The sequence below is a fragment of the Mycteria americana genome, chromosome 18 (genome assembly GCF_035582795.1).
Source record: "Mycteria americana isolate JAX WOST 10 ecotype Jacksonville Zoo and Gardens chromosome 18, USCA_MyAme_1.0, whole genome shotgun sequence".
NCBI classification, from domain to species: Eukaryota; Metazoa; Chordata; class Aves; order Ciconiiformes; family Ciconiidae; genus Mycteria; species Mycteria americana.
Window position 1 is genome coordinate 8337807 of NC_134382.1, and position 10040 is coordinate 8347846.

At 45.7% G+C, this 10040-nt stretch overlaps 2 protein-coding genes across 8 annotated transcripts in view; both read left to right on the plus strand.

Moving 5' to 3' along the window:
- PUSL1 (pseudouridine synthase like 1) overlaps window positions 1–1454 on the plus strand; it is a 34948-nt gene extending 33494 nt beyond the window's left edge. For 5 of the 6 annotated variants that reach the window (XM_075520178.1, XM_075520179.1, XM_075520177.1 and 2 more), the window contains 2 exons: window positions 77–239; window positions 1304–1454. In XM_075520178.1, the coding sequence (XP_075376293.1) occupies window positions 77–239; window positions 1304–1335 (195 nt within the window). In that variant the 3' untranslated portion in view covers window positions 1336–1454. Of the gene's footprint in view, window positions 1–76; window positions 240–1303 lie in introns of those variants that run through there. The other variant, XM_075520181.1, reaches the window with a different exon arrangement.
- A 5925-nt stretch (window positions 1455–7379) lies between these two features.
- Window positions 7380–10020, plus strand: LOC142418401 (lysophosphatidic acid receptor 6-like). Of its 2 annotated transcripts, none has more exons than XM_075520176.1 (2): window positions 7380–8451; window positions 8923–10020. In XM_075520176.1, exon 1 carries the CDS (start codon window positions 7380–7382, stop codon window positions 8439–8441), a length of 1062 nt encoding a protein of 353 aa, XP_075376291.1. In that variant the 3' UTR covers window positions 8442–8451; window positions 8923–10020. The 2 variants fall into 2 exon arrangements, with proteins under 2 accessions (XP_075376291.1, XP_075376290.1); XM_075520175.1 differs by having other exon boundaries at window positions 9272–10020.
- The last annotated feature ends 20 nt before the right edge of the window (window positions 10021–10040 follow it).

The following is a 10040-nucleotide window of genomic DNA, read 5'->3' on the forward strand; positions in this document are numbered from 1 at the left end:
GGACTCTGGACAGAACTTCCTAGTATCTTTAAGTTTTACAAGGGCAGCTCCTAAGCTGTGTTCTCTGTTTTTCCAGGTCCGAAGAATGGTTGGGGCTCTAGTTGCAGTTGGCCAGGGAAAGTTAACACCTCATCATATAAAGGAGTTACTGGAGATAAAAGATTCACGGGCTTTTCCACCAAATGCCATGGCTCCGCCATCCGGACTCTTTCTAAAATCAGTGGAATATAATGAAGCAGGTAGGTGAATGCAGGGAAGGGCGTTCTTTTTGTAGGAGTCGGATCTCATACTGAAGGGAGCGGGAACACTCACAGGCTTCCTTTATGTGCCGTCTGACCTCTGGCTCACGGCTGTGTTCATTGACACCCCCATCATAGTGAAAGCCCCCGACTGTAGAGGTGTTTACAGCAGTTGCTATGGAAAAATTGTGTATTTTTTTTTTCCTGGTAGATTTCCTCCTCTTACTTGCAGGGTAGTAAAAGAGAAGTTGTGTTGACAATGACTTCGAGATCTCACATGAATGATACTTTCAATTCTCATAAATTCTTGTTCTAGCCCTGACTATGTATAAAGACCAAATCGTCTGTGGTATCTAGGTGCCTACAGATCCATTTCTGTTCACTCACTTCTCCCTTGGTATTTATGAGAGGATTGTAGAGACTGGAGGACAGAGAACAGATCATCCTTTTGCTTATATGGTGGCTCTCTTAATTTAACAGCTTCTGACCTAAACTATTGAAGTTTTTTAGCTTAAAAAAAAGAAGGGCGGGTGTGGAAATTTGCAGAAGATGGCAAATGGGTGTCATGGAAGTTTGACATCCCTGCTAGGGATAGCAGGTATTTAAAACTGCAAGGATTAATCTGTCTCTGATTAATCCAGTGCCCGTGAAATGTGGATACAAAGGACTTTCCACCACGCTGCAGACCTTCTCCAGGCTGCCTTGTCTCAACCAGAGCACAGACCTCCTACAGCCGGGCTTAGAGCGCGCTCTCTCCTGCAGCAGCAGTGCACGCATGGGGACTTAAAGGAGACAGAAGGGAAAGGGGAGCAACAAAGAGCAGTGCAAGGAGCTTGAATGTAGTTCTGAGCGCTTGGCCTGGCCTTGAAAGGGCCGCTGCCGCTTGCTGGTTTGGGCCCTCTCCAGTGGTGCTTTTCCTACTAGTGCTGTCTGTAGAGCTGTCTGTGCTGGCGGGGAGGGAGCCCAGGTGGGAAATGAAGACCACAGATTTTAAGTGCTTTCAGGTGGTTTCAGTGCCATCTTCTTCCCTAAATCAATGTTTTCTTTTTTTTTTCCCCTCTCAGATTTGGACACTACAGTTGCCCCAGGAGAGTAGCACCTCTGTGAGATACAGCCATGTCTGAAAGGACTGTTGTTGTGGGGATGTGATGGAGGTTTGCCAAGCGCTCTTTACACAATACACAGTCTTGTCTCAATAAAAATCATTGACTGTGACTGTAGGCATCTTCCTATTGTTTGTCCTTGCCTTCTGAGACTGCCAAGGGGAAGGCAAGAACAACTCTGTGCTGCTTTCAGATAACTGCTTTCTTTCTTTTTTCCTGAAATTCTGGTGCCTGTCCCTCAAACAGGAGGAGGAAGTGGGGCTTGGGCTTTTTGGTTGGTGGTTTTTGTTTGGTTTTTTTTTTTTGTTTGGTTTTTTTTTTTTCCCCCCTTCAGTGTTGTGTGTGGGAGGGATACAGGCTTAGAACAGAGGAGAATGTAGTATTTCCTCTGTGGCCCTCTCTGTAACCCCGCCTTTGTACAGCATAGTGCAAGGGACAACCGTTACTGTTTGATGCAGGGACTTACAGAAACAGCCTTTGAAAGCACTCGCCATTTCCGCTCCTCATCAACAGTCACTCTCTTACTGAACTGGAGCGGCTTTTACATTATCCTGTTCCCTGGTACAAAGTCATGCCTGTTGCACTTAGGATGTGGCATGTTACAGAGCAAAGTTCCTTTGAGGTCACTTGAAGTCTGTTCCAATGGTCACAGCCTGGGCTACTAGCACAGGAACGACTATATGAGTGAGTCGGGCTAACCGTGACATGAAGCGCTCTCGGCAGCGGAGCCACCGGAAGGTGGCTGCCACACTGTTGCTGGGCTCTGATTTGCTTGTTGCTGCCTTCTGTTCTTCCATGGTTGTCGGTGCAGAGGTGCTGCCGAGCACGCTAGAGACTGTCAGTGATCTAAGGGCATGCGAGTTGTGCAGAGCAGGGAGCAGAGAGAACTTTTTTTTTTTTTTTTTCTTTTTTCTTCCTTTTCTTTTTTTTAAATCGCTCTTATCTCAGGTTTTGCCTGCTTGGCCAAGCAATAAAATTCACGAGGTAACTTGTGTTTTTTTTCCTCATGAATGACAACAGAATCTCTGTCTGTTTTGGTTATAAAATGACTGTTAGAGTGCCAGGTTACAGGAAAGAGGATGAAAATTGTGACTTCTGAAGTTCACAGAAGAAGCAATACCTGGTTTAAACACTCTCCTGCAGTGGAAGCAATGTGCAGCTGAGATGCCTGGCACCACCATAATTAATCTCCCCTTTGCCCATGAGAGGAGGAGAAGAATTACAGAGAAAGCCAGTTTGTCAGAGCAGACAGCCCACTTGGTCTGGTAAGAGGATGTTCTTTGTTATGTGGCAATTCAAAGTGATACAGACTATGGCATTCAGATCAATAAGGAAGAATCTTAATAACCTCTTGAGAGACTGTGGAGTTTCCACTCTTGGCATGGTGAAGAGCCACCAGGTAGGCGGAGGGGGAGGCAGCAGTTGTTTTTGACCTTTCTTAAGGCCACCCTTGCCTTTGGCAGTGGGGTCGAGTTAGTGAGTGGTCCTGGTACAGCATAGGAGGATGGCCCATTTCTAGGTGTCCCCTCATGAGAAGTGATGCATCTCTTCCCCACTCTGCTCCAGGTAGCAGTTTTGCCAGAGACCTGCTTTTGACAGAATGGGAAGGAAAGGCAAGATACTGCTGGTTACTCTTTCCCTTCCCGTGCAGCATGCTGACTGCTAGCTGCTTTATTCCCTCGGGGACTAATTCCCAAAGAAGACGACAGAACTTTGGAGGAGTCTTGGGTCTGTACGATGGAAAAGGAGAGCTGAAGCTGCTGCGTTGCTAGTGTGGTACCTGTTTGTGCTTTTCTGGTACAGCCTTGCCGGATAAGTACCCAGAGGCAGGGATGCTGTAACATGCTGCAGTGATTTTTCAACACAAGTAGTGGGGCTTTTCCATCTGTGTCCCAAACCCTAACGTGCCCGTATGTTTTTAGACAGCAGTTTGCCTGAAAAGGAATGGCAGCAAAGTCTTGCTCTTTCCCGCTTGGAGGGGAAGTGAGAGTGCAGCTACAGGCCCATTTCAGAGTGTCTCAGGCTGAAGCACTGGTAGCTGGTTTTGGAGAGGCTGGTCTTGCTCTGCAGACTGCGGGGACTGGAGGGCAGGGCAGGCTGGAGGTGATGGAGGGTGGCTCTGGGTGGGAGCATTGTGCCTCCCTCTTACAACAGTGGGTACCTGGAGAGAACTAAAGCATGCGCTAGCGCTGGCTGCGTGCTGTGCTCTCTCCCCAGTTCTGGGGGGACGCTTCACTAGCGGGGCAAGTGCTCTGTCTTGGATCTGAGTGACGGCTTTTCATCTTCGCTTCCTGTGGTTTCTCTCTGTAGAGCAACGTGAGAGAGCTCTGCAGTGTCTTGCAGGGCAGTTTGCTCTGGTGTTGAAACTCTACATAGAAGAGCTTAGCGCTGACCTCGTAGTTGTGAGGACTCTTTGGAGAGGCTAGTGTACTCATCGGCAGCTTTTGTATGAGAGATGATGATCTGAGCCCTGGTAAGTTAACTTTCTAACTAAATTTATTATGAGTCTTTACAGGGTGGAAAACCAAACCAAACACTAACGCTGTTCGGGTGTTAATCAAGCTAACTGCTACTGCAGGCTCAGGTATCACGGCTTGGGTTTGGGTTTTTTTTTAATAGTTGCAGTGCAAAAGTACTTGCTATTGATGTTTCTGCTAATGTTTCCCAACTTCTGGTTACAATAAAAACCTAGCGCGCTTATGGGCTTGTTATCAAATCCAGTAACTGAGCAACCCAGGTTCAGCTCTCCAGACAGTAGTCTAGAAGTAGACTGACTGGCTAAGTGTGCAGTTAGCACAAAGAACTGTTGTGGCTTTTTGCTTTGTTTTTTAAATCCCAGAGCAACTGTTAAAAATAACCTCAAGAGACTTAATTAGAGAACATGCTCTCTTAGCATCATAAAATACACCATCAGTAGAGAATTTCTGTACAAACTCCTAGTCTGAATCGTTTCTTTGGTGTCCGTGATTAATACTTGTTACTTTTATCATGGGGTATTCAGCATTCTTTTCCTTTTTATGTTGTTGAATTACTAATTCTTTTCAGTTGACTCAATTTGGACATCCAAATTCAGTTGATTCAATTTGGCGATCTTTCTGATTGACAGTGATCCTTTAAAACCAGGAAAACCTCATGCTTCACCAGAGTTCAAAGACTCAAGCTTGGTTTTATATAAAAACTTTTCTAATAATTTAATGAACTCAAAATCCAGTGGAAACTTTGATGTCTGCTTTTCTGTGTTTTTGTAAATCAAATAACTGTACAGAAACAGAAGCTCGGAGGTGCTTTTTGGTTGTCTGGAAGAAATAACAGCCCTCCCTCTCCCCAGAAAAAGCCAACCAACCAACCCTGGGGAAGCAAAGCTGAATTTGGAATTTGATCAGACTCCGTACTTTTAAAATGGCAGATAAGTAAATAGTACATTATTAGATGAAAGTGGCTACATACTTGGAAAATATATGTTTAGTCGTAAACTCTGTCACTTCTGTTACCTCTCACAGGGAATGAAAACATTTTCAAGCAGATAGATGTACGTGGTGGGGCCCTGCAGTGCGCATGTAACTCTTTGGAACTGAGTAGAAGACCAACTTGTAAAAGACTTGCAAAATACTCCATGTTAGTGATTTATTGTTCCCTCCCCTTCCACTGTTCCTTACTTCTGCTGTAGTTGAGCTTAAATGGCTTCATGTTACGTGATGGGCTACACCGAGGGATGGCGAGCGCTAGTGGGGACAAGCATCTGTGACAAGCTTCACCTGTTACTTCCCAGCAGTTGAGGTGTCAGCGTTGCCCACTGCCCACTCTAAGAACGTAAGACGTAATGTGGGATCCTATTTCAGATGGGGAGGGATCTAGGGGATTAAGTGAGACTACAGGTGCTCAGGAAATACTAAAGGTGAAAGGAAGTATTGTGTAGTATCATGGTGCGAGCAGCTTCTGTGCCTCTGGTAAGGCCTTGCAACCACACTGCCAGGGCTCTGAGCAGAATCGGTTTTAGGCAGTCCTTTAGTAGCAAGACTCATTTTGCCATCTCACAGCAGTTGGCCAGCATTAAGCATACAGAAACTCTTGTTGGGTCTAGCTGCTACAGAACCTTGGGACAATGTATGTGCTGTTTGGAAGAATTCCTCCTGTTAGTTTTGGAGCTGTTACCTGATAGTGTCTACGGGTGTCCTTACCGTGCTTGTCTTGTGAGCAGTAGCTGATCAGTCCCCTTTGCCGTCCTGCTCCTTTCATTTAGATTTTACAGGCCTCTGCTGTACCTTTCCCCAGTTGCAACACTATACTTTGAACCTAGAGCAGACAGATGTTCTGTGGCTCTTGCTCTGGCAAAACTCTGAGATAAAGGTTGTTTCACGTCCTGTGCTGCTTCAAGTTAGGGCTTAGCCGTTGCCTGGCTTTGTGTTAATTTTCCTGTGTGTGTGTGTGTACGTGTGTACAAACCCTTTGCTGTTAGGTGGAAGACCCATGTAAGCAGATATGTATGCTTGCCTACTTAAAGTGAAACAATTTTTTTTTTCCTTTCTAATCCTCCAGTTATCATCTGGGGTGCTTTTGACTTCATTAGATAAACAACTATTGGGAGGAAGTGTGATTTCAGAGTTTCCTTTGGAAAGTACCCAACAGCCTTTGTATTTTGGGGCTTTCAATGGCTCGACTTTAGGAACGTTGTGCATATTGTAGCTAGGTTTAATTTCTCTGCTGCCTTTAAGGGCTTCTGTTTCTACATTTCGCTTAGGTACTCAGATTTCTTTTATGTTTGATGGAGAGAAACTGCACTGCTGGAGTGCCGTTTATTGCTTATGTGATGCAAGTGACCTAGATGAGGAGTCCTACTTGTGCAGTGCCTCTTTCCCTTATTTCAAACACATAAACTAGTCCTTTAGGCTCCCTCTGTAACTGAGATGAGTGGTGGTTCCCCTCTACAATGTGCCTGCAGAGTCGGTTTAGGGTGCTGTAAATTCACCCAACAGCTTACACCGAGCCTTCCCACTTGCATATGAACTTCAACTAAGGTATAAAAGCGTGGGTGGGAAGGATGGAAAAAACCCTATTTCTCTCAGATTACGTGCATGTTATCAGGTCTTATGATGACCCAGGACTGTATCCTGTGCTACGTGCTCTCCTGCAAATGCATGTTTGTTCCAAGAGACTTGTCTGAAGTGCTGAACCGGTCCCTTTACTGTTGGGTTGCAGCCGTTGTCTGTACTACTGAGCATCCACCCTGCACCACTCCTCACTGGTGTGGGGGTGGGGATGGTGCTGCTGCTTTACCATTTGGTTAACAGCTTGGTATGGATGCCAGCTACCTGTTTCGGTTCTGTGGTTTCAATACTATTTCTTAATTTTAACAGGAAGGCTCCACACATGCTCTTCATAAAACTGCAGCACCAAGGGTACAACAGTTCGGTCATACAGAGTACTGAGTGAGCGGGCACGCTGGAGGAACTGAAAGAGCCGTCCTCCTGGTATGTTTGCCACTACTGCTGCTCTTTTTTCCTGGGAAGCCTGCACGATCCATCACGGCAATTTTTTAAGGACAGGATAATAACGTCATATGTCTGTCGGATATGACACAAGAATTCTGGTAGGGCTTTGGAATGGGAAATTAATTACAGGACGGTATATCACTGCTGAAGTTCCCCTGTACTGCTTCAGTTGCTGGCCCACCCTTAGCCAAAGCCATAGCCTTCTACATGCCTTTTTTTTGGGGGGGAGGGCAGAATTGCTACCTCTGTTAATTCAGTGTTGTCATCTTGTGATGATTTTAATGCCAGTAAATAATCTGTCTACTGTGTAAACTTCAAATGCTTGCATTTTAAATGATTTATTCTCCCTTACAGCAACACCGCTTTCTATCGAAGTACACCAAGCGCAGACCTCTGAACCACAGACTTCACCAGACTGAACATCGCTCAGTTGTGTAGCTTTACCTCTTACCCACTTGCGATGAAATAAAAGTCAAGAACCTCCTGAGGTAAGGGATAGCTTAAGACTTTTATCCCATGTTGGATATCCCTATGTGCCAGCAGAAATCATGGCAGATATTTCCTGGACTGAAGTAGTCTCCAATGAGACTGTTGTCAACACCAGTTCAGAATTCAGCTTGGAAGCAGAGTTCCAGTATTGCTTGTTTACTGTCATCTACAGCATTGTCTTCGTGCTGGGACTGATAGAAAATGTCTCGGCTCTGTACCTCCTGTCCTGCAAAGTAAAGCACGTTTCTCATTCCTATGTATACATGATTAATCTAGCTCTGGTAGACACCTTGTTTGTTTGTGTGTTGCCTTTTAAAATTCATTACCACCTGAATCGGAACAATTGGATCTTTGGTGACGTGGCTTGTAGGATAACTGGGACTCTCTACTATATCAACATCTATCTAAGCATTGCCTTTTTCACCTGCATTTGCGTTGATCGTTACATTGCAGTGTTGCACCCCTTCACGTACATCCAGATCAAAGTCATCCATTATGTGATGGTGGTCACAGTCCTTTGGGTGGTCGCTGTAAGTGTCACGGTTCCACTTATCCTTGGAGGTCCCCTCCACAACAGTGGTGCGAGGAACACAACAGCGTGTTTTGAGAACTTTACTACGAGTAGCTGGACTTACCGCATGGCACCTTACAACATCCTGGCCTTAGTTTTTGGTTTTGTGATCCCATTTTCCATCATTCTGATCAGCTACCCTCTCATTGCTAAGAGGATCTCCCAGATCAAGCACAGCATTCGCAAGAGGAAGGCCCTGAGCACTATCTACATCATCTTGGCCATTTGTACTTTGTGCTTTCTCCCGTATCATCTCACTCACTTGCTCCACTTTTTAATGAGAATCCGGGTCATCCAGAATGAGTCCTTTACCAACTTGATCTACAAAATGCGAAGGGTCACCTCAGCCCTCGTGAGTTTCAACTGTTGCCTTAACCCGCTCTTGTACTACTTCACCTCTTCCAGCAAGCAATGGCACTTCAACTTCAGGCTCAGATTCAGGTCTAAAATGGTGTACACGATCTGTGACCAGAAATTCGGGGAGTCCTCCTACGTTTATAAACTACAACAGAGACATGGAAGTAAAAAACACAGAGATGGAATCAACTGATCTACTTCAAGTAAGTACAGTATTCAGCTTTCCAACTGTTTCTTTGAAAACAAACCTGTGAAACCTGCCGTCCTTTCATACAGTGGTTGTTACATGAAGGCACGACTGGAGGGAAGTGCCTAACGGCTGTATATTTTCATTAGCCAACTAGGACGGTGCCTGGGGGAGCTGTATTCTTTGACAGTCCATGGTAGCACATGGTGAAACTTGCTGTGTTCATGTACCTTGATGTTTTGGTCTCCTTTTGTTTAACTTTGGGGTTGGTGGGAGAACAGAGGGCTCCCTTCTGGAAGGCGGTACAGCCCAGGAAAGGGTTACTTGAAAGAAACCAGCCTCCTAATTGACACTAAGGCTGAAGGCTGTGTGGATCTGGGCAGCCCTGCTCGGCTTTTCCCTATTTTGGAGGGATCCTGTGTTTTCTCCCTGGGGGCACACTGTAGCCAACTGGGCTCACAAGCTGCTTTCTGCCTACATTCCACAGCCAAATAAGGGCTTCTCATCCCTGCTTGTGAATCGATTGATTGGCTTCCTGAGGAGTATTTATGTACAGGGTTTCTAGCATCGCATGCCTATGGATTCAAGCTGGACACTTATTAATGCAGTTCTAGAAGATAACAGATCCAAGTATTTATCAGTTAACTCTGTGCAGGACCAGTGGTAAACAAGCTCCTCCTGCCACACAGTCATTGAGGGAAGTTACTGTATGAGCTGGCACAGCTCGGTGCACTGTGCAGTCCTGTTCAAATGTCAAAGCTCTCTCTTCAGTCATTGTCTTTATATCACAAAACATATCTGACCTGTTTCACCCCTTCTCTTTCTTGTATTAACAGAACTACACAGCTTCTGAGAACTGCTGAGTTTTCCACCCTGTGAAACATGAGACTTTGGAGAGAATTTATCATTTGTGGGTTATCACAGTCACCAGAAAACCACTGGGCCTGGCTGACAAACCTGCTTAAAAGCCAACGGTTTACTTAACAGGATGTGATTTTTTTGGTAACAGATATACAGACTCACTGTTCTGTTCCTTCCCATGCCAACCCCAAATGCAAAGTGTGTATAAGCTATTGGCCTGTAGGCACGCAAGATGGCTGAGCAGATGAGAACGGAAGGGAAATTGTCATGGGGCTTGTTTAACAGGGAACAAGGTGTGCCTAACTGCAGCAACGCGCTAAGTCAGTGTTTCCATTTCCAAATGTGCAAAATGCAGGCTAAGTGTCACACCTGGATCTGGCACACTGCGGCAAGTGGTTGGGGTTCCCAGCTTCTGCGGTGCTGTTGGACTTGGAACAAGAACTGCCACGGCCCTTAAAGGCGGGAGGGAGCAGGATTATTGTGGCAGAAGGGGGTGGGGGGAAAAACATTTGTGTGTCTCTGTATGATGTAGTAACTTCTCTCTGCACGACAACGGACGTTGCAGCTTCTGCCCCTATTCAGCCCATTTTCTGATGGCAGCCGTACTCTCTGGTTAAGGACAGGAGGTAAGAGGTTTGGAAAATAAGCACCATGGGTGTAGGGGTACGTTGGGGTCTTGGTTTGTGGAAGAAGAAACATGCATTATGATGGTAAGCAAGGGTCTGGAATGCGGGAGGCTGTATT